The sequence below is a fragment of the Falco naumanni genome, chromosome 1 (assembly GCF_017639655.2).
Source record: "Falco naumanni isolate bFalNau1 chromosome 1, bFalNau1.pat, whole genome shotgun sequence".
NCBI classification, from domain to species: Eukaryota; Metazoa; Chordata; class Aves; order Falconiformes; family Falconidae; genus Falco; species Falco naumanni.
The window spans coordinates 58349016-58375996 of record NC_054054.1 but is presented as its reverse complement, the minus strand read 5'-3'; the positions used below and the strand labels follow the sequence as shown (position 1 = coordinate 58375996).

The window sequence follows — 26981 nt, the reverse complement described above, 5'->3', positions numbered from 1 at the left end:
AAAAGTTAAAGCTTCCTATCTGCAAGTTTCTGGCTTGGTGTGGAAGTTTTTGAGAGAGGCTTTCTGATTTGCAACTCACTTCAAACAAATTTTAAAATCTCTCCTCTCTAAAAATGCAAGATTTTGTATTTGATTTTTAAATGTTTTATTGATACCTGAATTTTATCCAGCATGTGGGTTGCAGATATGAGAAATGGATATGTATCCATGAATTATGAGAACGCTTTCATATTCCAAGCACTTCCTCAAAAATCTGGAAGCTCATTAGGGGTAGATGCTGGGCTACTCTCAGAGTAAGTCAGGCTACTGCATAGAGCCAGCTGGCTTTGAGTCAATCTGAATAGGCAAATATTTTCTAACTTGAAGACTTGGATAGAATACAGCTTTAGGTAGCTCTAGATGATGTCTAAAGGAGGTGCACTAACAGATGTTTTATTTTTGGCTCATGTTCCATTCTTATCTAGAGCAAGTAGGATATTAGGCTAGAATAACAAAGAGTTTTCAGTAATACCATTTGATTTCTAATAGTAAAAATCAAAATGTCTCAAAAGTGCCTTTTCTGGCGCTGCAACTGCAAACAACTAAACTAAAGGAAAACACTGGTACTTCAATAAATACTAAGAACTTTCAACTTTAAATAACATACTGAAGAATTACTAAGTACATTTTGGTAAAGAACCTCTGGTGCCAGTGTCAAACGGTATTACCTTTGTTATGATAGTTAAAGACATAATTAGCCCTATATAAAATGGCATTATTTTTCTGTAAGAAAAATCAGAAGGCATCTACCTTAGCTTTCTAGGTTCTATGAAGCAAAGATTCTTTTCTGAGCTATTACTCTAAAATTTGGATTGGGCTCTATTGAATACTTTTTTTTGTTTGTGTGTGTGTTCAGCATTACTTACGCATACTGTGTTTAATGAATAGAGAGGAAAATACTGAACTAAGATAACTGTCCTTTGTGTCCTGTATGGCATAATATTCAGCTGAGCTGTAACAGGGTTCTTCTTTTTATGGCCCTTGCTGCCCTCGCTGCAGTGGCATGGCTTCAGCTGGGGGTGGCATGGATACTGTCTGTCCCTGCAGTTGTAGGACCTTATAGATAATGCAGTGCTCCAGAAGGTGGGACATGTGTTTGCATGCCCTGGGGAGATCACAGGCTTAGCACTTTGTGTTCACTTCTTGAATTCAATTTGTATAAAACTTTGTGACTTGTGCTGTCCTTAATCTCCATATATGTGTAGTGCTGCTTTTGTTTGCCTACTTAGTGTTTTAAAGTTCACTACCTTTGCTTTAAAAAGCAGAATAAATCCTCCCAGCTAGAGTGGTGCTCTGATAAGTGATACCCGGTTAAAGTCAAAGCTAACTCTGTCACCTTAATTCCTCTTTATTTTTCTCCTCTGATATTTACACCCCTAAATATTTGCATTGTGATGCTATAGTGTAACCCCATGCTCCTTCCATGTGTTTCTTAGTTTGCCAGCGTTCACACCTTCTATGAAGCAGTTCTTTCAGCTTCCCAGATTTCCTTTTTCATTTGTGAGCTTATTAATACCTTTCAGATACTGGTGTTCAGAACAGCTTGATGCATTCCCCTTAGTCTCTTGGTGCTTTACAGCATTTGAGATGTGGGCTGTTCTAAGTGCAGGAGACCGTGAAGTCTCACTCGCTGGCGTGTGCAGGTGATTTTGAAATGCAATACTGAAAGCAAAAGACAGAGAAGAATGATTAGTAGAGGGATGCCTGTGCAGTTATTTTATGAGTGTTGTTGAAGCTGGACATTTCAGCAACATCTTCCTCTAGTGCTTTTGCATGTATCGGTCAAAATCACAGGAATGTTTCACCATAGCCAAGGCTGCGAACTCAGGTTTGACTTTCTGTATGTCAGCCAGGCATCATCTTTGCATCACACCCTTGTGCTGGTTGTAATGTTTTCAGCCTTTCAACAGGTACAAAAAGCACAGTTCAGGTGCTCATCAACAAAGTGTAGGTACTATTCCCTTTTGGTTCCTGGAAGCAGTCACAGTGATAAGAAAGTCGCATGTGCCTTAACTATCCTACCACATAATCCTATTCATAGAGGAGGATGAGAGAAGACTAAAGTAGGCCCATGATGTTCTGGTAAAGTCTGGTTCTGATTAATATCTCCTTTCAAGAATTTTTGTTTTAAACTGTAATTGTCTGTATTTACATCCGTCATGTTTCTGATTTGGAGTGCTTTACTCATGCTCTTTTTGATTGCAGCATCTTTGAACTTGACACATGGTTGCAGTGACACTAATGTCTTTTTAAAGGAAACAAACCCATGGTTTTTTTCTTCCTTACCATATAAGCTGAGCCTTGAAAACATAAATACTGGGGCCTGTAAAGTACAGTAGTCCCCTTTTTATGAACCAGGCTGGGGCTTTGACACAGGAGGCAACTGATGCTTAAATTATTATGGTTACTTGAGGTTGTAGACTGCAGCTGTGAGGAGTGATGGCAGCTGAAAATATTAAAGTGGTGTCAACTCAGCACTGTGGGTCAGGGTTCAGTCTCTGCTGTGGTGTGGTTTGTAAAGGTTCTGCTATTGTCAAATAGGTACACGCATTTTTATAATAGGTTTTAAAATGCTTCAGACATTAAATTTGTTATATAGGGCTTACAGAGATAAGCAAAAAATGAAACGAGTTTTCTGTGCTCCTACTGCTAGGCTTCAAGGTTTTTATGGCATTTAGGAGGAGGGGGTACTTGTCATTGTTTGGTGGTGATGATTGGTTGTTTTGGGTTTTTTGTTTGTTGTTTTTAAGATTCAACAGCCAGCCTAGTGGGATGTATAACTGATGACTTTGCTGTTTCTTGGTCTGTACAAAGGAGAATCGATCTTTTGGCAAGGTAGAAAGATGCTCTAGTTTGCCTTGAATGCTGGGAACATACAGGCAGATTTCCAGCACTGTTTCACAAGGTTGGCTTAAACTAATGCTAGATGAAAGAATATGGCAAAACACTGATAAGCTTTGGAAATGGAGCTCCAAATATCCAGCTTCTTTTAACAGAATAGGTGTAAATATTTCTGCCTTCTAATATTTTAAACCATGCTCTCACTGGGCTGATGCATTGCCTATAAAAGTTCCATTGTGTGAATTGTCCAACCAGAGTCCTTTAGTTTAAAATCTTCTAGTGGTCAGCTTATTCAGAAAAGCAGTGGGTGGGTGTGCAATGTTGAACATGAAAACTGGGATGGGTTGGTCCGTGTATCTTTCCAAATTTACTGGTCCTGAACTAGTCTACAAAGTAGTTAAAATAGGAGATGTTAAGAAAGCTTGATAGCCTGGGCAAGGTATACCTTGCATACTGTTTTGGTGCACACAGACTTATATTTGAACTTTGATTGAAGGAAAAGCCCCTGGTAGGAATTAGCTGCTTTAGTTGTTGCCTATGTAGAACTGCTTTCTAATTCAAGCTCCTAATGTTTAGCAACTGACTTTAAAGTCTTCCCATTGCCCAAGCTCTCATGTTTCTTCTGTAATGTGTGCTTGCCCCTTAAATCTGTTTTTCTTTGTTATTTTTGGTTTTGAACCAGGCAGTGGAACCAGTAGGAGAACATAAGAGTTAGAGTACAAATGGTATAATATAGGGCTGGTAATGGGTTTAGGAAAATATTTTTTGTATCCATGTCATTGATGCCTTTCTGGGGGAGGGGGAATGTTAATGAGTTCCTGGCTGCTGTTAAAGAATCAGTAGTCCACTTTGCCAGTTGTGCCAGCTACAACCTGTATCAAATGTCACGTATTTCAGTTTGTAACTCCTAATAAAAAGAAAAAGTAAAATTAGAACAGTGTGATACGTAAGGTTTCCTGTGTCCTCAAGGCTCGATATTAGCCTGGCATGAAGACTCCTATTTTGCATTGGTCAGATAACTTCTCCTTGTCACTTTAACACCCAATCTGTGTGCATGTTGGCAGCATTAAGAACTGCCAGCTGCCTTGAATGCTCTTGGTCATAAGAAGCTGCTGAGTGGCCTGTTGACTGTCCTCAAAAGTGATGAGGGGAGAGGGTGGAAATCAGTCCCATACACCCTGCTGAAGTCAGTGCAATTGAAAAGCAATTCCTCATGATTTCCTGTCATAGTCTCATGAGGTTTAACTGTCTTTCCAGCCTTGTTTGATTTGTAGTTGGTCAGGGGTGATAATAATTTTTAAAATCTCTATTTGATCTGATGAGGCACAGCAAAAGCCATTAGCACCTGTGGGAGCCTCCAAAGAGGAGCAGCTATGGGAAGGAGACTGAGACGGCACTGGCTGATCATGTGTGACTCAAGTATGCTGAGACTTCCCCTTATGCCAAGGAGAGATGTTAATAATTAATGTGGGTTTATTTGCATTTGAGGTGTTCTCAGTTTAGCGAAACGTCTTGCCTAGCTGAAGGTTGCTTGCATGCAGCAAGTGTGGAGAGACAGACGTTGCTTCCAGTACTGGGGTGTGGAGGTTCAGAAGATTACCATCTGTTTTCCCTGTGTGTTACTTTGAGAGTGTTGATAACTGTAGCGTGGCTGACAAGTGACTGACCTAGTAAGAAAATGTAGGGATTTTGGAGACCAGATGGTTTAGGGAGTCACAAAGACAACCCAGCTCATTTAATCTATTCAGTGGTCTTAAATCTGGCTGGGGATGGTAGAAAGGAAAGTTGCTGTCATTCTGTTACTATTACGATCTCTGGTGAAACAAATTGGTAATCTCAATCCAGCTGAGGGGCCAGGTGTCCATATTGCAGTACTACCATGTGCAGGACACGTGTACCTGCCTTGCCTTCTGTGGACAGAGGCATTGCCAGCATGGAATTTGACTTAACTTTTCTACTCCCTTTTCATCCTTGCTTCTCTTTTAAACTTCTACAATTCAGAATAGTTGATAAACCATGAGGTCGTTGTACAGAATGGATACCTGGCTGCTGTAAGCTTGCTGGAGACAACTTTATGCTTATCGAAGAGCAGTTAATGATCTGACCCCACTAATGTTCTTGATTTAAGGGCTTTGTTTGGATTTATGGAGCATGTGAAGCTACTTCAGCTGTTGAAACAGACCTCCTCTGTCTTAGCAAATAATGAAAAGTGAGAGCAGTTAGGATGCCACATGGACGGACTTTGATGGAGTGGGACCACAGCCTGGAAGATCTTTTTCCTGCCTCTCAACGGTGGCTTCAGAAATCTGATCGCCTGTTGAGTAAGACCAGGAGAACAATATTAAGCTCAGCACTAGTGTCCAGCCCTGTGGTGACAGCTGAACCATAACCAAAGTGGCAGAATACAAATACCTTCAACTTGTTCCTGACTTAAAGGCAATCAGGTTTCTGGCGCCCCTCTCCAACTTTATCATCAGTAGTGTGTGTCATGTTTTTCTGTCTTAGCTTGGCTCACAGTCTTCATGCGTTGTAAGTCTGTTGTAGCACCTGTGTTGAGAGTTTGTGATTGGAAAGAAGAGCATGTGTGTTTGAAATCAGTTGAATTGAAGAAAACCTGCCAACTGGAATTTTAAGTTTCTCTTGGAACATGGTCAAACTGATGTTTTATGCAGTGTAACTTGGGTTGGTTTATCTATTTAATGTTGGTTTCACCAGAGCTGCCCTTACTCCATATAGAAGTGATGATCTTGATGTTGCCATATCACTGGTAATTGTTTATTCTAATATTATCCTAGCCTATCTGGGTAGCTATGTATGCACTTGCATACAGCCCTTTTAAACACGTTGCTATTAGTTTAGGTAGAATAGTATAGTTTGCAATTGAGTAGGTGTATATAAATGTTTGCCTGCTTTTTTTAATAACCATTGCAAATCTTATTAAAAAACATATGCGAAGAGAAATATTTTGCATATTGAGAGTACAAAATCAGTGAATATCTTAACAACTGTAAAACTAAGTCTAATTTATGCTTTTAAAGTTAACATTTCAGAAATATTATTAATGCTTTTAACTTCAGGTATTCCAGAAATTAATTTGACTAGTATAGCAAAATATCTTTGAAAAGCTAAAGGTGGTCTTGATATTATGACTACCAGTGTCCTTCTCCCAAAAACATGTGTTTAGTATTTTGTTCTCAATTCCTTGGGTGGGGGGGGTGTGTGGGTGGGGGTGTGCGTGTGTGTGTTTTTGTTTGTTTGTTTTGGTGGTGTTTTTTTTTTAGTTATGTACCTGACAGTTTTTGGGTCTGTCTTTTTTTTTTTTTTTTTTTTTTTACCCCCAGGAGCAGTTGGTCATCATGGTGACAATCTTGCAGAGAAGATACTTTCTGTGCTTCCCAAGCTTCCTGGCCACACGACCGATGTGATGGTTAACATGGTGGAACTTACAGCACTGCAGACTACAGATGAAACTTGCAGTATTGTAGCACCTGGCTGTTTAGCACAACCAAAGTAAACATTCTTTTTTTCTTATTTTTTTAATATGTTGAATATGTTTGCTGTCTCTTTGTGAAAAAAATGGGGAGAACAAGTCTTTACTTAAAAAGAAAAAAAACCCAAGCTTACAGCAAAACCCCATCTGGTCCTAATTCTGCTGGAATATAATCTTCTATATGTGTGCATTAAGTGAATGGGCCAGATAAGACTCCCAAAAGTGGGAGATTCTCAGGACCTTTTTAGATTTGGGTTGTTTATTTGGTAGATTACTGTAATAGGAATCAGTACAGATGAAAAAATTCTTCCTTGTGACATGTCTTTTTTTGCTTAAGCAACAGGTCTGTCTTAAGTGTGGCTTCCTTTTTCCATAACCCTCTCTATAAAGTCAGCTGCATGCTGAATTCTTGTTAGACTACCTGTTAACGTAAGGTTTTATCCCTGTTTTCAAACATAATATCTGTGGAGAAAAATAATTAGGCACAAATGTAGGCATACAGACAGCTTCATGAAGGCCCGGCTTTTGCTTAAACAAGGACAACCTGAAAGTAACTTTGAACAATTGTACTTAGCTATGTATAATTTGTAGCTAAGACTTTGCTTGTAAAGTGCATCAGATTCAATATTTCACTTTCTAAATTTAGTTGTCCAAACTGAAACTTGGCTGCAGCTTCTGTTACGGTGCATAAACCAGGAAACACACCAGGTGCTGGTTTCACTCCACAAAAAAAATTGGCTCAGCAGTGCTCTAGAAATTCATGCAGTGCAAAGGAGATTAAAAGTTCTTTCTTTTTTGTTATAATGCTACCCCCCATATATTAGAAAAGGGTTTTTAAAGGTGGACTACCTAATGCAGTTTCTGGTCTTCTGTTTTGACTCCTTTTGATGCTTCACACCTGTGCTTTACTACTTCTTTTTGCCCCACCAAAGATTTCACAGAAGACTTTCCACTGTTCCAACATATGGTCTTTATTTTCTGAGAGCCTCTAGATCCTTTGTCATCTTCCATCTCCCACACGTGCTATAACTGGGTCCAGTTTCTAGGTTTCAGATTGCATAAGTCTTTTCTTCCTTAGGAGTTGGAGAGGAAACGTTTCCTCATAGGTGGACTCAATTGTAAGTTGCTGCTGCGTTGACTAACTTAAAATTTGTTGTGGTTTTCTTCTCATTGGCTGCTTTCAGCTGATCTCTGGAGTAGAAGCGAGATGTCCTTAAGATCTGTCTACGCTGCAGAATGAAGGGGTCATTGCTGTGGTAGACATGCTGTGGTATCTGTTTGTGCTAACTCTGAGTAGCTACCAGAATTAAAGAAAGTTTTTCACAGCGTGGACTAGGAAAAAAAAAAAAGTATTTATTGCCCTGAGATTGTTGGCTTGTGCTACCACTCCATTATTCCTAACATTACTGACATTGAGGAGACTAAAGCTAGTGCTAGTATGCCTTCCCATGCTAAAATTATGACTTCAGTCATATATTCATGTTTTTAGGAACAGCTGGCAGAGTTTCATTGTGTCCTAAGGTGGCTGATAGTATATATACTAAGGTTTGTTTGCCTTTTTGCTGGCTAATGAGAGAGTGCCCTCTGTTAACAGTGTAGTTAGACAACATGTTTTTGCTAAGTCTGCTATGGACACAAGTGGTTGAAGAACAACAGGATTTGGCTAAAGCTGCGAGTGCAGCAAAGTTGGATGGCAGCAGCTGATAACTTGGTACCAAGGCAGTGGTGTCATTACCACACCAGTCTACAATAGCTTCCCCAAAATACCCTCCCTCTGCAAAGCCTTCTTACAGAATCGGGTACACTGGAAATTTTTAAGAACAGATAAGGCAAATATTGCTTTAAATAGGCTTTATCTTGCCTTGGAGCAGAGCAGAGGGGCTAGATAGCATCTCAGAATCTCTCCTGTGATCATTGTTTACAACTGAAGAAGTGTTGCATGCCCGAGAACAGTATCCAATCTCCAAAGACTGTAGCTTCACAATGTTCAACACTACATCTTTCACTTTTTCTTCAACTACATAATGATTAGGAATAGTTTCTAATTTAAAATAGGCATTTTCAAACCAGCTTAAGACAGTTGCTGAAGAGTACTAGAAAACCATAACTGTGTCTGAACAGGTGGCTGAAGGTGGTAGTTTCCATCCTGTTCAACAGGACTGGGTTCTTAGTGTTGGATTATAAACATCGGCATTAATCATCTTTGCTAGTGTAAAATGGTTGAAGTTCTTCTGAAGCACTGAAATGGATTTAAAATTCCCACCAGTAAGTTTCCATGTCAGTTCTGTAAGAAATTCCACAGGATGCTCTCAGTGCCTCATCAGCATGGTTATTGCTGTTGGTAGCTGGCTCAGAAGTGTTTCTAGTAATTGAAAACTTAAGTTTTGGTATTTTTAAATGATGCATGGCAAAGAGCATTCCTCCGCTTGTAAATTTTCGGTTTATTCTGATGAGTGAAAGTGCCAGCACCTTTCCCAGAGACAGGACCAGTAACTTCACTTGCACCCAAATGGAATCTGTGGGGTGTCTTTTACATGAAATTTTGTGATCAGACTGTGGCATTTCACAGACATGTATTCAGAATACTTTTCAAATGTTTTCATTCTTTTCTCTCAAGTAATATTTGAGCATGCTGTGGTAGGGAGAGAGATCTGCTCCTTCCACACAGCTTGCTATATTTAACTTTTCTTATGGAATGCCTCTCCAGCAGAAACATCTGGGCTCAGTTACAGAGTTAGCAAACAGAATTAATGAATAATTTATGGCTGGTGTGGTGAAATAAAGCAGGGTTCTTTTCTCAAATCTAAGGAAATAATGGTCATCTTTAAAGATTTAGATGAAAATGTAAATGCCATATGCTGCTTAAGTTGCTGTACTTTGAAGGTGCTCTCTTTGTGAGGAAGGGAATTTCTGTTCTTTTTTTAAAAATCTATTATAGAGTTCTTAATTTTATTAGTCTTAGTAGCCTCAAAAATCTTCCAGAGTAATTGTTTGCCTTACTGTAGTCACTGATATGTTGCTGCTCCAGTGTGAATGTTAGTTGAGAGTTATGCTCTTTGAGAGTTGTGTCAAAATATTTTATTCATGTTTATATACAAATGGATATATATATATATATAAAAAAAGAAAGTGTTTATAGACATAAAACTGAAGACATCCGCTCTTGATCAGAACTGTTGGTTTCTGATTAAGAAAGGTGATAGCCACCCTGCCCTTTCAAACAAATGATCCCTAATAGAAGTGGAAACTTCAGTGAAAGCTTAATGGCAGAGGTAATTTAAAAAAATTATATTGATTGCAGCTGTCTTGCTCGTCTTTGTATTTTGATAACCCACACTGCTTCTGGAGGAATTCCTCCAAATTTCAGCTTCTGATTTTAAGTGTATGTGCAGTGGCTTCTTGAATGAACATCAACCTCTCCATGTTTGAGCCATCCATCCTGTCTATTTGATAACATTTTGGCCACTTTGTTTCTCAAAGCACCTATCTTGTATTTTTAAGATTGTTGTTTTATCATGTGGAAGCATCCTGCTGTCAGTAATGGGTTTATCTTGATGGAGCTTTGTCTTCCGCTGTTTACTACCTCTTGCAAGCTGGAAGCTGAGGTGCATGGAGGCCTCATGGCTCCCTGAAGCCCCAAATCAGGTTTCAGATGCCTGCATCCTGGCCACGGGTCTGTGGTGTGTGAGAATGAGTAAAAAGTTATATAATACTGAACTGTGGGCCACTGAAGAAATATGTATATTTGCTCTTTTTTAATCTGCTCCCTTATTACCTAGGAACACTTTTGATGTGCTGTCTTTTTTTGCTGAATAAACTGAATACTCAATTCATTTGTGCACGTTGCAAGAACTCACTGAATAGAGATTTCTTGCCTTTTTCCCACTCTTTCTCCGATCTTCGGAGTTTGCAAGCTTCTTGGAATTCAGTGTGGTGTTAAGATCTCAGAAAAAGACCTGGTTTTTGTTTAAAATATATATGTATGTAATGCAGTGTACAAAGAATCATTTGATCCTTCCAGTAAGCAAATTTCCAAAAAGATGCAAAACTGTAACATAACACACTTCACGTTTAGGCTGCTATGCCTAAAGCAATTCAATGAGCAATATAGCTGAGGTGTCTAGGCACTTCTGACAAAGCAGATGGAGCCACTAAATCATCTGTATTTGCACCGGGGGGAAAAATAACAAGTTCAGAATGAGGTGATCATATTGATGGGTGTGATGCAGAAAGCATTGATATTCAGGCCAGATGTTTGAAACATGGCACTCAGAAAATCTTTCCTGAAGTCTTTTTATAAGAGATGGAAGGAGAGCTGTACTGGGGAGAGTTGGTTAAAAGTTAGAGCATTCCTGAAGACGTAATAGTAATATTCCAATGTCTCATGTTAATGGCAGTTGGAAATACATAATACTTATCCCAGTCTTCCTTAGTTCTGAGGTTGTTATTCCTGTGTTGGACTGATTAGTAATTTTTTTTACAAATGCTAAAACTTGACAGTTTGTATGGACAAGAAAGCCCTACTCCAGCTGCACCTTTGTTCTTGGGCATGATGTGATGATGTAGTGCTCTCCTGGTACTGGTGGGACTTGGACAACCCTGAGCAGAGAGGAGGGCCATGAGATGAGGGGACTTGTATTCCACTCCTGGCTTTGCTGTCAGCTTGCAGTGTTATCTCGGGCAGACCTAGTCCTTGTCCAAGGACTTTCACTTGTTTTTTAAACCAGTAAAATGGAGTTTTTTGGGATACAACTTTGCAGGCCACATGGCAGAAAATCCTAGGGGTTCTAGTCTTTGGGAATGTACAAATAATGGTGCAAATGGTTATGAGGGGAGTTAAGTGTCAGAACAATTGAAACAAGGATCTCTGCTTGTCCTTCTTTGGTACTGTGTCCTTCCCAGTCCTACACACAGAGCTTTGTTGCAGTGAGGAGAGGGAACTGTTTTGAGTTGTATCCCCCTGGTTCCCTTTCCTCTGAGCTGATGGAACAGCAGTTCCAGCGATCTCTGTAAAACACACCACTGCGGTATTCTTTGAACAATCACGTGTATGATGTAAATTTAAAATGAAAGATTATTTGTGCTTGTATGGCAATGAGAAGAGCAGCAAGAATTAAAACTGGAAAGGAGATTAAAGTCTCCTTTTAACATGGTAATAGACTTTTTTTTGAATGGTTTATTCTATTCTCTTGATGTTTTTTTTTCTTTAACTGGGAACAAGCATCTGAAGGATATCAGAGTAATGTTTTTCTTAACACTGAAATAATTATAAACTAAGCTTTGGGGGGGACGGTTCTTGGATCTTTGTGGTATTTTCAGTTTTATTTTAAAAATATTTTCTTTATGCCAGCTGTAGATATTAATTTTTTTAAAAAAAAACAACTTTTTTTATGCGTAAGTTTATAAAAGCTTGTAATAAGAAGGTAATTTGGGACAGTGTTATTCTTGAAGGAGCTGGGAATTTATGCCATAAATTAGTGTAATTTTCCTTTCTGGAATGTTAATATTAAAGAGGAAACGTTAATACTACAGTAAGAAAATCCAGATGACATGATTATTTTGCTTCATATCCACCAAGAGTCTTGCAGAGGCGGGAAGGGTAAACCAAAACAATGGATGGCAAGGCTCTTTCAGACGGGGAAAAGGATAGCTGTGTGCCGTAGACCGCTTTTGGGTCTGCCCAGGTATGTTGGTGGTGGTTCAGCTGCAGCGGGGTGCTGCTGGGACTCCCTCCCTGTCCCTGTGCTGGCTCCCTGCCTGTCTCTGCCTCTGGGGTGCTTCTCCAGCTTTGCTGCTGCTGGATGCTTCCCCCTGTCGGGAGCTGTGCTCTCGGGGGACCCGGTCTCCTACCTAGCTCTGCGCTTGCGGGTTGCTTTAAACCTAAACTTAACAGTGCACGCACACACACACACACACACTCTCCCCTGCCCCAAGACAAAAAAAATCACAACCAACCAAAAAAAAGGCACCACTCATGTACAGCCTTTTCCTGTCTGCCTTTCTGAACGAGGTGAGCAGTACTTTCATGGAGAAAAGGAGGTCTTCACCACAGAATTTATGAAAAACAGATGCATTAAAAAATCCTCTGAAAATTTCCTTCACCAATGACAGAAGAAATTACAGCCCAGCCCTGTGCTTCTAGGACTCATGCTGTGCCAGTGAGTTCCATTTTCTGGGAGATGGTTTGGGCTTTACAGGGTTTTTCTGTTGATAATTTTGCCTTTTCAGTGATCCAGACAGGAGATACTTTTCTAAGCATTGGATCAGGCTGTAGGAATGGCCCAAACACAGCACTTCCCCGCAGCCCCCCCCGCCCCCTTTCCTGGACTTGCAGTCTTCCCGCTCACCACTTTATTTTACTCATATTGGGCTCAGAGCACAGCCCTGAACTGAGGCCTGTTCAGAGTTTCCTTATAGCTTGAAATTTCTCAAGGTATCTTCTTGTTGGGAATAACAGCCCCAGCTACATCAGCTTCTGGGGTTTGTCAGCCAAGACAAGCTTTCCCAGGGACACTTTCTGCTCAGTTTCAAACCAGCCTGAGTCAAATGAACATAATTGACTGTTGCCACAGGATAAGATGAACAAGCTGATAAGATTTGTTATATCTTACAATAAATGTGTATATTTGTCCAGATCCTTTCAACACGGGACGTCCTTGAAATGGAAAAAAGGAAGGGGTGAGAGGGGCATGCCAAAGGTGGAAAATTCTGGGAAGAGGTCAAGACCTCTGGCTTGCCTGTGCTGTGTAATGTGCAGAACATTTGCTGCTCGGCAAAACCCCGCTTTGCTGCAGTAGTGGGTTTGTTGAAGTAACTAGCGGAAGAATCACGTGATGGTTCTTCATCTGACCATGTTCCTGCCTAATAGGTGCCATGTTTTTTTCAATCGCCTGTTATGACAGGCCTCAGAAGCCTTAGAAGTTGTCCTCTAGATAAGAGTAAGCTTGAAGTTTATTTTCTTTGAGATAAAGAATGAATTGGGCTGACAAGCTCTCAGCATCAGCTGGGCAGTTCTTCCTTATCTGTGCCTCAGCCCGCAAAAAGGACTTCTGGGGGTTGTGGGAAGCTGGACTACTCAAGACTTCATTCCTTGTGCTTCGAGGACGTTTAACTGCACTGTTTTTCTGGGCTACCCAGGTTTGCTAATGAAATTTTTCAGCCAGAATTTGTTTTTTTTCCTTGAGCCTCCAACACTCGTATAGCCATCTTCAGAGTGCAAGGGTCAAGAGGTTCAAGATGCCATCACTTGTAGAATCTGCTAGTTGAAAATGGCATAATCTAGAATGCTTTGTGTTTAACTTTTAAAAGATATATTTTTAGTTTTTCTGGAGAAAAACTCCCTGTATTTATGCTATTCTCAATATAATCCCTATTTGAGTACTGTCATTATTTCTTAAGTTTCTGAATTTTGCCCATGGAAAGACACAATAAATCTGAGTGTTACCCAGATGATGTCCAACCATCAACAGGTCTTCAAGTACTTGTGCCTTTACCTGGTTATCACAGCAAGGTAACTTAATGTCTATAAGGAAATTCAGTGAGTAAAATCCCTCAGCTAGTTATCTTCTGACTTGCTCTCTGTTCTGCAGGTACATTCCTTGCAAGACATAAAGAAGGACAAATCTCTTTCTGATTATCAGAAAGAGTAACTATTGATGTCTGCAGTCAGGACAGAAAGGGAAGATCTTTATGTTACTTAAGGGTGGTGCTTTTTTGTCTGTCTGTGGCATTTCTTTCAAAACTGACATCCCTTTCTTGTTATCTTAATGCCTTTGTTTGTGAATTTTGTGAGTTTCTTTTTTTCCCTGGGTAAGTTTGAAAATTGCTTTTCTCTTGGTGGGGCCACAGTGCATTTTCCTGCAGATGTACTTGGAGGTCAACAGCAGCATAAAGACTGTCTGTTTAAGCAGACCTTATGAATCTCCAAAGTGAGCTCCAATCTTTCTTGTGTTATAGTACAATCTCCCACTAACTGTTGCCTTGGCTGATGTTGTGAGATTTTTCTAAGACTAACTCTCACTCTGCTTGGCCAACTGCCTTCAAGTTTGCCTCCTGAATGACCTCAACAATGAGGTTTTAAAATGCCGTGATATGGCTTGGACCTGTTACATACTATGGAATTAGTTGTTCGATGTTTAACCGTAGTGCCAGAACAGGGAGTCACTGAGTGACCTGGAGGGGTATTTCAGTTTATCATTCTCATATGAAGTAAGCCTGCTGTATGTTGCAACAGATAAAAATGTGCCATAATAGACTGATGAGAACAAATGACAGCTGCTCATTTGGATGATGAATCCATGTTTGGGAAGGAAACAGTATTATCTGTTGGCAACAGGGTTGGTTGCAAGTTTTGCCTATATAATTGGGATTCTTTCATGATTCCGAACTTAATATGGAACAGGAATCAGAGCTTAGATGGGTTAAAATTTGTGTAAGGTGACCTATTTGCATGGCAGAGCTTAAAGAAGCTTTTACTCTGGAAAGCAGACAGAATCTGTACACAGAGAAATACTACTTTGTTTTTATACAGGTAAATACACAGCTATTGGTTTTAACTTTCTATAATTGATCCAGAAATCCAGCCTTCTCTTCTGTTAATTAGTGTGGCTAAATAATATGTAGCATGGCGTCTGTTATTTACGTGGCAGATCTTCGGATTCTAATTTATGATGCCTAGCTCCAGTGCTCACCTCTCTTCGTGAAATTTGTTTTCCTGCAGTGTAGCAAAGAAATGCTGAAATGGGTTTTGCTGCTTTATAGCTGCTCACAGTTTCAAAAGCAGTTGTGAAAATTGACCGTGCCTGTTTTTATGTCGTGATGAACTGTGGCCTTTCAGCAGGCTCTGGGTGACTGCGCTACACCAAGTACCACTTAATTTCTGTAAATTGTGAATGTATTTTCTAAAATGATCTTCAGCTGGGAAAGATTCCCATTCACTGTGGGAGTGAAAAGTTTTATGACCTTACCTAAATCTCTCCATGACTATACTACCTATTTGAATAAGCAACCAGAAAAAGAAATCCATATTGAGCCATTTTCAGTTACTGGAAACAGCCGCAGTACATGCGCTGAATGAGTATGCTGCACCTGGATGCTCAGGCTCCAGTTACCCCTTAGAAAAAGGAAATTAACCTTGACAGAAAAAGCTGCAGTTCTTATTAATGATGGGGGAGTATGTCATGGCTTCAAATACTCTTTGCATAGGTTTGAAAATACCATCAATGGTACACTTGGTTTGGGTGGTAAAGAGGGAATGTGGAGGACAAGGGGAATTAGACAGCACCCAACAGACTTCTTATACAAGCCCTTTTTAGGAGGAGGATGCAGCATTAATATTGAATGACTACAAAAATGCCACTAAAAATCCAGAGATTTTGGATTAGGTCAAAATTTTGCTCTCCTTACTTATTCTGTGGTAGGCAGAAGTGTATCAGGGAGGGGTTGTGAGAAGATATCCAGAACACAGGGTGAATATATGCAACGCAGACAGAAGTTCTTATCTTGTTCTCTGACAGATCAACCAGGGTATGGAAATGGTTGTAAAAATGAAAGCATGAGGCTGGAGCTTTATTCTTTTTGAATAGCTTTTAGTTTGGTTTTGAAGGCTAGAAATGGCCATATTAGGTTCGCATGAGATCTGAAGAATCTAGGGCTCTAGGTTTGCATTGAAACAATGACAGATATGCTACTTTGAAGTAAGAGAGGGGAATGAGGAAGGTATGCCAGGCCAAGCAAAGCCCTTGAGTTATCTAAGTTTGCTTTCACCAGCATGCTAGCAGAGAATCTGGCCCTGCATGTTCAAACAATACGTCTTGTAAGATGTAAGGTCTGCTTCAGATTATTGCTTTACAATTTATTTTGGGTCTCCAAGTCTCTACTTGAATACTTGTTCTCAACTCGTAAAGAGAGTATCTTTGACTGTTCTAACTAGTCTATACCATAGGACTTCATAAGCAATGGTTTTTGTGGTAACTGAGTCACTATGGAAAGGATTGTCTTTCCTTCTAAGATGAAGACATTCCTGTACACTAAGCCCTCAAAACAGCCTAGTTAAGAGGTTGCATCAGTAACTCAAGGCTTTAGGCCAGCAAATGAAGGAGGGGAGGTCAAAGGAGACTACCAAAAAGCAGCCTTGTAAATGAAAAACATCGAGGAGAGGGAATTCCTGGCATTCCATGGTATCTGGGTTTATTTTCTTACAATTCTCTAATAAGAAAAACACACTTCAGATGTGTTCTTGGTAAATGTTTTCACTTGTCTCATCTATCTTTTCTGCCAAATGTGACCCAAATATATTGTTTTTATATGCCTCGAGGACATCTATTGGATAACTAACCAGTGCATCTGTAAAAGTGGACTTGGCACTCCAGTGCAATCCCTGAATGTAGATTCAATTGTCAGCACCTCATTACTAACTGTTCTTTCACTGGAATAATTTTTATTAAAATAACCTTATGCAATAGCTTTAAGACACAGAACAGAGTGCTCTAAAGTAACCTATTATGTTACATGTAGTATTCCCCAGTAATACATATGTTGTAAGAATCAGATTTTATTTTTAGCATAATTCATTTGCTTTGTCCAAAAACTAAATTAAAATCCCTGACAAGTAACTCTTTAATATACACATTTTAAAGACTGCTTGGCAAGAATTTTTATATACCTTGTAGTGTACAAAATCCTACTCAGAAGCTTTCAATTAACTTGATTCATATAGTAACTTGGTCTGGCATTCTGTGTAAGCTGTCCTGCAGCTTGTAGGAATGAAACATTTTACGGAACAGTTTTGTTGGACTGAAAGACAGATAGCTGAAATTCAGACAGGACTAAATAATGGTTTTGAATATTGCAAAGTTTTAAGAAATTATTTGCATGCATTTTTTCCCCTTCACCTCTGCAGAGTTTGGCCACTGTTAGAGGAGCAAGAGTGAATCTGGGGTAATGCTGTAATGATTAAGGTCTGCTTTCTTAGAGTGGCTAAGAGGCCTGTGGCATATCTGGGAAGCCTTTCAGTGTCAAGCCTTCCCTTTTACCTTATGAAGTACTGTATATCCACATCTGCTAGTTGGAAAACAGGGTGGGTCAGGTCACAGTAAGAAATTCTACTTGCAATAGAAAGAATTTTACTTTTCAGTGATTTTTCACTGATTTTTTTTTTTTTTTTTTGTCTTGAAGGAAGCGAAGTGGCTTCAGCATTCATCTGGATGGTCAGTTGTTTTGTTTCTGGAAGTCCTCCAATTGCTATGGAGCACTTGATTGTTTATTTGGATCAACCTGCCTTTAATGGTTGCTCTGGGGCCTAGAGATCAGGTGCCGCTTCTGCTTTTGAATAATGGTGGATGGCTGGAATAACTGGTGTTTTGTTTTTGTTTCAACTCTAGTTGACAATGACTTAACATGCTATTGCAGGGTATGCATTTTACACTTCTGCAGAAGCCTCTTTGAGAAATCTTTGAAGACTTCTAAAGAATGTATTACAGGAGGGGTGGGCAGGAGAAGAGGAAGGAGCACTCCTGGTTCCATACTGAGCGAATGCAGAAGAGCTTAGTCCTGAACACCTGGCAAGAACTGACAACACTACCCTGTATTTGGAACTGAAACTTGTTTTTGCAAATGCAAGTATGATGCATAGCTATCTACTGAGTGCCCCAGTGCCACCATAATTGTTTAAAAGCTCCTTTAGTACTGCGGTTTGAATAATGGGAGAGTTCTAGGGTAGCTAAATGTTCTGTGGCCTGTTATAAAGGCTCTTCTGCATTGATGGCTGGTGTGAAGCTACTGCAGAAGAGAGGGAACCCTACCAGCTGGTTAATGGATGAAAATGATAACAGTATGTATTTTTAAATAACATAATTTAAAACAGAAACAGATAGGGGTTAGAGGAAAAATGGAGTTAAAATGTTTTGAGGTGTGCTGACCACATCTTCGAGCTAGGACTCTTTACCTAGTTGATAGTTAATCTGCTTTTCTCTTTGCACAGAACATGTTCAAAATCATGTCTGTGTACAAGGTGGAGCTTAGTGGGATTTAACACTTGAAGGATTAGTAATACCTGAACATCAGTCACCCTCTGTCAAAACCATCCCTGCCTTCCTGAGATGCATCTTGCTTCCTCTCTTCTCTCTCAGTATTGTGCCAGCTCCCTCTGCTTAGGGTGTCAGCAGAAAGGGTTAAAAAGATCAAACCTTGTGTTTGGTAAGTACACTTGCTGTAGATCAAAAAGAAGCCATCCTAAAAAAGATTAATAAAATTCCTGTTCTATTGTTACACTTGACTTTCAGTAAAGTTTTTGAGATAATCCAACTTTTGAAAGAGACATGCTGAAATTCATATATTTTAAGACAACCAGAGGCATTTGTTTCCAGGATAATAATCATAAAGGATTATAGACTTCAGAGGTTCTTGACATTGATAAGTAACTGTCATAAAAAGACTTCAGGCAAAGACAGTGATCTGTTTCTTGTTGGTGCAATTGCCAGGCATGTCTTCTGTTTCAGGGCTCTTTGCTTGACTAATGCTTCCATTTCACTCGTGTTTCAGCCTGGTGAGGAGCAACAGCTCTGCATGAGTTGCTTTTCCTACACTCCTTACCCTCCTAAATGTGTCTTTGTTTCCTTGACACTTGCCTCAGGGTAATGTCTTCCAGCAATTAGCATTATGACAAAAAACATACTGCAGTTTGCACAGTAGTCATAGGATGGTGTGAAACATCACTGGCAGTCTGTTTTGTAGAATGTGAGTAGAGCTGGCTTCAGAAGTGTATTTAGGGAGAGCCTGGTACTTTGCCAGCTATTTCATGCTCACGCTGTTACTTCTCAGTAGTTCAGCAGGACCAGCCTTACTTGTTTAGAGGAACCCTCTTCCCGACAAAACATTTGATAGCTGCTGAATAAATAAACTTGCAGCGGTATCAGCCACCCTATGAAATTGCAAAGCTAAGTCTGTTTGCTTACTTAACTCCCAGTGTGTGTGTGCATTACAGTGTTATATATTTAAATAAAATTTTTCCAAAGTGAATGGGAACTTTGGTGTACCAGTCAGTAACCCAATTCAGAGTTCTAATAATTTTGTATTTTGCAGACAACAAGGCGTTATGGACTTCTCCTTTTCTACAGGGTGGTTTGGAGAAGATGAAGAGTCCTGATCCAAGTAGTTTCTCACTGCAGTGTCAGCCTCTTCTGCTTGCTCAGTTTATTTTTTCAGATTTTCATTTTGATGTACTGCACTTGGATGCCACAGCACACGTAGGGGACAATTTATGTATATATATATTTTACTTCTGATGTCACAAATAGAGATGATTTGGTTTATCTGCATGTATAGCTTTGTTAGTATTGACATGGGTCATCTGCAGAAGGGTAACTATGTGAGAGTTAAGTTAGTCCAGGAGTTGCAGAGATTTTGCTTGATGTTTGTTCCACAAGCAGACTCCTTTTGATCTTGAGACCTGTTGTGTTTGTAAGGATTTCATGTGTTCTCAGTGCTGCTGGTCACAAGCTTATGCATGTAATACAACACATTGCTGCTGTAGGCTAACAACAACAATCAACGTGGACTTAGGTTAGGGGGGTTATGTTGCTTGTGACAGTGGTAAGATATTTATACAATATTACAATTTTTTGGGTATATTTTTATTCTCTCTCTGGAACATTTGATGAATATTTTTCTACTCATTTTGTTCTGATTACATAGCATTTTCCAGACAGCCACAGTTAGTAAATTTTAAAATTACTCTATAAATGGAATTGCTAGTCATTCTGTAAGTCTTCCAAATTAAATTCTGGCTCACTATGGAGTTTATCTTCTTATCTCTTCTATTACGAAGAAAGAAGAAAAGAAAGTGTAGTTTAAGGAAACTGCCTTAATGTTTCACAGCATATAATCCAGTTGAATACTCCATATTATATTGCTTCCTTATGTTTCACCTTTGGTTGACCGTGAAGTTTACAGGTTCAAGTGGCTATTAATGATCTTGGGAATAGCTAAAATAAACAACACAAAGGTGATGAGAACCTATAGGTTCCCAAACTATTTGTTGGACTGTGTAGTTTTGGGTTTAGCACAGAAAAATGCTGTATTGGCTGTCTATAATCAGATGAAACATTGTAGAAATGCTGTCTTCCTAAAGGATTATTAAATGTGTGACCACATCAGTTCAAGAATACACACACACACACATATATATCTCTCTCTATAAAAATTATTTAAAAAAAGCTCTGGATGTCTTCTAAGAAATTTTTCACTAAGCAACTGTTCTAATATTAAACTGATAGAGAAATTCTGTTTTACTAGTCCATGTAAATGGAATACAATAAGAGGATTTATAAATTAATTTCCTTTTCAGATACAGTGTATGTGTTCACGTGCATTTGTATTGACTTTTATTATGGTAAAAGGCAAGCCACAGATTATTTTTCTGCTATCTTTAATTATTTTTCTATTTTGGTTTAGTGCACACCAATGTCATTGGTTTACAGTATTACTCTTTGATACTGGAAGTGGCAATGAGTGGAGTTGTGTTACTTTTCAATAACATCATTCCATGCGCAGCTGCATTGTCTCATGTGTGCAGTTATTAGCAAGCAAAGTTGTTCTGTGTCATGGATGCTGAAGTGTATAGGTTAAACTTTTCAGCTTTCTGAAGCCAAAAAAATTCTTGTATGTGTATCACAGCGCCTATATATATAAAACAGTCTATATTTAGATCAACATGAAACAGGACTGTGGTTAAGATGCTTGTCCTTACAAGTTTACATGATTCTTGGATTGAGGAAATGTTTGATAAAACTTAAGATGGTGGGTTTGGCAAGTGACAAACCAGCTTCAGATGGTGGTTGACCACAGTCATCAGACTTGTGTACATATTCTGTTTTATAAGTATGCCGTCTGTAAAGTAGATCAATGAACAAGCCAGAAAAGTTAAGTTTTTCTTTCTTATTTTTTAATTAAAGTAAAAAGGACAAGAGTTAGGCAAAACATAGTATGCTGTGTTACCATTCACTTTTGTTGGGAGGATTTTTTCCCCTCTTTAATCAATTCCTGATGTGAACAGAATCCTTGCCAACCTTTTAATCATTAATTCTTAAATTTTATTGTAATTCAGTTCACCTGTGGGACCAAAAATATGTCGGATTTTAAGAATCTGATTTACTGTCCATTATCTGTGAAGGAGGGGAAAGGAATTCAGCCCCAAGCAAAGAGCTGTAGGTAAACAGAACAGTGTGGGGCAGTTTGGGGTTGCCGTGTTGGTTATGTTTATAAGAACCTTCTGAATTGTTTGGTTTTAAGTTCTCCCATGCTCTACTGATAACAGGGAGCATGTTTCTTCTGGTTTGGAGTATAGTGGTCATGGTTTTATTGGGACACAATGGTTTATATGAAACAGAGTGGTTTTGCAACTTAAAATCACAATTTTTTAAAAAGCTGTTTTGAGATAATTCTTTCACAATTCTTGTCTGAAATGATCTTGTGATTATGTGTATTCTCAGCATTTTTTAGACTTTTGCTACTATGTCTGTGAAAATCATGTCCCATACTTCAGTGTAAGATGAACCAAAACTTACTCTGTCATGATACTCAGAAACATATTCAAAGAATACTTTCCTATTCCTGTTGGTCTTAGTCATTGGTTGTGTCTGATGAATCATATTTCCTATTCTCCTAATGGTAATTAACAGCCTGTTTTATCATCCTGCATCTGAAAACGGTTGCAAAATTGAAGTTAACTTGACCAGTGCAGCATTGCCTTGAATTGTCATTAACTGTAGGTATGCCTTTATGAAGCTAAATATAATAGCTGGAATATAATAACTTGCATATAACAACTGTTCCCTCTCTTATTGCTGTGTTTTAACCAACTTTCCCTTGGTGCACTAGACAGTGTACCCTTCGTTTGTGAGCGAGAGCTTTCTAAGAGTAGCCTCTGTGCTCTGCCGGTTTGTTTTATGGCCATGTTGAGTCAGCTGTACACAAAACCAGTAACAAAGGAAAACTTGGGCTGTATCCTCTGGAGCTGCCTGGCAGTCCCTCCTGGCTGTCAAGGTCTAGGCAAAGCAAGTTCTCTGCTTCCCAGTTTGGTTTGCAAAATGATCCTGTATTGCTGAATCAGTATTACTGGCACAGGGGTATCCATGCTAAGGTAAAAACAGGGGAGAGGAGGCAAAATACTGCAGAATTTTTGACTTCCAGTGGCAACTCATGTCTTTTTATGAACAAGTCTACTGTATTAGTCTGATTAATATTGTACTTTCTTGGTATGTATACCTATATATTGAACAACATACTGTGAACTGTACAGTTCACCGAACAACATACAGTGACTAATAAATTCCTAACAAAAATGTGTTACTTCTAACACTTACTGCTTACAAATATTTCAGGTAGTCCAGAGGATAATCTATTGTAGAACTTCATGGCTGATCATCAGCTCCTGTTTTTGTTCATATACTTTAGCCTTGCTGGCTGCAAGCTGATTTGCAGCACCTTGAGTGTTATCTTAAAACTGCTTTTAAAATGCTTGGCAGCTTCTGTTTTATCTGCCCACTGTTTAAAATAAATGTTTTAAAATAAATTGGTGGCAAAAGACCGTTAAAAGTCTAGTCAATTTTTAATTATTTTTTTTCCTGTATCTTTAGAATGAGATTTTTTTTAAATTAGAAATTTATGCTGCTTTGTCTTGCAGGAAAATAATATAATTGTATGATTTGATAATTAAGTTTGCTAATTTCTGGTAAATAATAATTTGGCCATATAGGACTACATTCCCTATAAGAGTATTTTAACAGTACAGAAGCATCTAGGAAATGCGCCTAGTTTGGCCATAGTAAATAGCAAAGTATATCACATAGGCAAGGCCTGTGGTTTTCTTTCTGGAAAAGTTCTATAATTTACAAAACTAACAATACAGAAAACACTTTTATGCGACCCTTCCCCTTATTTATATAAATATATATAAAATAATAGGACTTTTTTTTTGCTCAAATATCTCATGAAGTACTGAAATATCTTCTGAACTTTGCAGTGCACTTTAATTGACAGATTAATTTCTCATAGATACTGCTTTAAAATTGTTGTTGCCGGGGGGGGGGGGGGGGGAAGGAATCTCAGAACCTTATGCATTGTTGAGGCAGAAAATTCGGTGTTTTAGCAGCACTCCCCATGACCTTCAGTGAATCAATTGTTTATCAATCAAATTATGCTAGTATGAGTTAATAAATTAACTTGATCTTGATGTGACACAGCCTTCCTGGAGTATACGCAGAAAGGGGAGAGAGGAAAGAAGGGTCTGTATAAACACCACATGCAAAGGCTGAAGCTATCTGCCTGCCATTAGCCCTTTATCTAAGAGGCTCTTGGCATATAAATCAAACAATAACCTCTCTGTTTTGACTCAGTGCCAAAGTACACAGCCACAGTTGAGTCTAGAGCAGATTACACCCACTGAGTGGCTTGAGGGCTTGGAGTGAAACTGGGAAATAACCATTAAATTATTCAGGAACATATTTATGTTCTTTAATGTTGGCTGTGAGACTTTTTTTTTTTTTTTTAGTACTATTTGCATGTTCTAATCATAGAAACCAGTGTGGAGGGCATTTTAACACACATGTAAGTGAGGATGTGAGAATAACGTTTTTATGTGAATGGCTGCAAAGAGTTTGTTTTTTAAAAAGTTTTGTGTGTTTTGCCATGTTGCAGTATTTTCACTATTCTATGGTGAGGATGGTAATATCCAGTGCTCCTTCTGTGGTTTTCTGGAAGCACGATACCAAGATGATGTTAGCTTTCTGTTTACCTTTTTCTCTAAGCTTAGGGTGGATTGGAAAATAGTTCAAGTTCCTACTGTCTGTGAGGTGCAATTAAGCTGGGCAGATTTGCCAACCATATAAAACGTCCAACAGCAGAATTACGGTCTGCTGCTAAAAGCCATTTTAAAACATCATTTTACTCTCTTGGAAATAAAAAGTGTTATCCCTTCTGGGGATGTGCAATTTACATTTATCTGAAGATGTTTTGGGGTGTTTGTGTTTTTCTTTGAAGAAAATATTGCTGCATTTTCAGCTGAACACACATTGGGTAGCCCATCGAGTGCATGTGCTCTGAGCGCGTGCAAATACACAGCAATGCTAGAGGCTGAAGTCCTGGAAATACTGATAGCTGTTTCTAGATGGAACATTCTTGATAAATTGTAATAGAGCAGTTTGGTCACTTTTGGAAGGGTGAAATGAAGAGCAGCTTCTTTCTCTGAGCACAGCTGTGTCCCAGCAGCTCAGCGGTGCGGGGGTCAGCTCTTCTCATCCCCTCAGCATTTCCCGCAGCATCCCCGTGGCACGGAGCAGAGGCTGTTCAGGGGAGGCTGTTCCACATGTCGCCGTTGGTCCCTTCCAGTGGGCGCTGCTGTGTGTGGAGAGGGGTGCAGTCAGGGACTTGGCTGTCCCCCCGGAGCTGTCGGGCTGGCATGTGTGTCGAGGAATGCGCTGCGTATCCAGCATAGCCTTGTGCAGCCTCTGCGCTCTCGGAAACAGCGGGGCAATTGGAGGAGGGAGGCTGTCTCTTGATGTGAGGCTCATAGCCAGATCATTGCATCTTAGCGCGGGCTTGTGCTTCTCTTTGGTTTATTGGTATTTGAATGACATATTGCCAGCAGTGGACTTGTCCTTCGTAGTAACGGTCTCCAAACCACCCTGGTGGTGTTTTTTGAAGCGCTGTGCACTTAGTCTGGATGTTGTGTTGTCTTTAAATGAGTGTGAGTTATTGCAAAGGATATGTTGGCAGCACACACTTTTTTTTTTTTTTTTTTTTTTTAAGCAGTTGCTCAGTTTTGGTCAGTTTTGTGGTATTAATGAAGCTCTAATATTTATTGAATTTTTCTCTCCACCCTTCCTCTTGTGAAAATAAACAGGCACAGCTGAGCTGTAAAGCTATATAGACAAAAGGTGAAAGTTTTGCTGATACAACAACCGCAGAATCTGTCTCATGTTAAGACTATTGCAATTTTACTACTGATTTTTTTTAATCTGTAAAAATATAAATGACTACTTTTTTTTTTATGCTGAAATGCTGTCATTTCAGCTGGTTCATTTTTGAAGCCCACTCATTTTTTTTTTTTTTTTTTTTGGTCACTTATTCAAAGCATGTGTCAGCAAGTTGCTTTTGAAATCCCGTGTCCTTTGCCAGGTGTAGAAATAACTGCATTTGTTTATGCTCCTTCCTTAACATCTTACTTCTATGATGGCCTCCACCTGGTTACTTGCTGTTTCTGATGTAGGCTGTGCTTTCACCTGACCCCAAGCAGTTTAAAACCAAAACAAAACTGTATTTGATTTGAGCTACGGGAGATCTGGGGAGGAAACTGGATATGGATACTGACTTCTCCATTTGGCCTGTCAAAAGATTATGGAAGAGACTCTTGACCTGGTTTTCAGTAAGCCTGGGGACATGGGAAGGGTTGCATGTAACTGAAAGAAAAATTTTGTTATGCCTGTTTTATGAGGAGAAAACAGGATGATCTGAATTTGTCCTGTTGGGCAAAGCAGTCCAGGCAAAAGTCCAGTAATAGATAATGTACACGTCAATTTTATGCTTCTTGACTGGAAATTAGATTGCATTAAAATAATTTGCAATAGCTTGCCAGAGACTACAGATATGGTTGATAATTTTGGCAATTATGGTATGCTGGTTGAACAAGAGTGACATGTTTTCATTTAGTTAATTATATATGCTGATTGGAGAAATGTGTTGCCAAACTATAAATGCTAAGGAGGTTAAGAATGGCCTGTTGGTAGATCTGAAAACATAATTGTGAATGTGGAACACTTAGTCATTGAGTGGACATATTTTTCTGGTATGGGCTTACTGCTTCCTGACCTCTTGTTCTTGCATTAGTGACCTGGAAGACCATGTTTGAGTAATTTATCAGTAATAGACAAAACCTGGAGCAGTAAGGGAAGTAAATATCTTTCTGTACTGGTGGTGTGAAGCAAGAGGCCTATCATTTCAGCCAAGTCTAAAATTTTGGTGGTGTGCATTGGACTCTCCAGGGCAGTAAGTGTCCCCAGGTTTCTGTCTTTGCCTTCAGGTTTGCGTCTACTGTAAGTGTTCTCCATAGGGTAGCATTTGATTTCACCTATTTCCAGACTACTATCCCCAGCTTGGTAATAGCACATCCCAGTGCCACCAGCCTACCCTGTTCTCTCAAGATGTGTTCAAAATAAGTAGCTTTGAGACTAGGGCTACAGACAATCACAGACAATTCTGTCTGTCAGATAACCTTGGCAGTACTGTCCTTGCAGGACTGGATCAGAATAGATCAAGAGAATAAGTTATTTTTCTAACAGGTGCAAGATTATGTGTTTGATTATAATCTTGTAAACGTCTAGGTCAAACAATTAGTTTAGGGATCGGAGCTGTGTTTAAAAACTACCAACTTTTTCCTATCTGACTCAATGCATAGTCCCACATGGAGTATGTTGCTACAGCTGAAAGGAGTGCCATGGGAATGAGAACAAGTTCCGCCACAGTGAATGTTGCTGAAGTTAACACGCTGTCACCAAAAGAACTGCTTCCCAAACTGTACCCTTACATCTGCTCAAGGCTTTGGCATTTTTACCCTGGC

The 26981-nt window shown here is 39.3% G+C and overlaps 1 protein-coding gene across 1 annotated transcript in view; it reads left to right on the top strand.

Moving 5' to 3' along the window:
• The window catches only part of SCFD2 (sec1 family domain containing 2), a 198509-nt gene that overhangs the window by 2842 nt on the left and 168686 nt on the right, over positions 1 to 26981 (top strand). The window contains exon 2 of the mRNA XM_040595615.1: positions 6222 to 6390. Within this exon, the coding sequence (XP_040451549.1) occupies positions 6222 to 6390 (169 nt within the window). The remainder of the gene's footprint in view (positions 1 to 6221; positions 6391 to 26981) is intronic.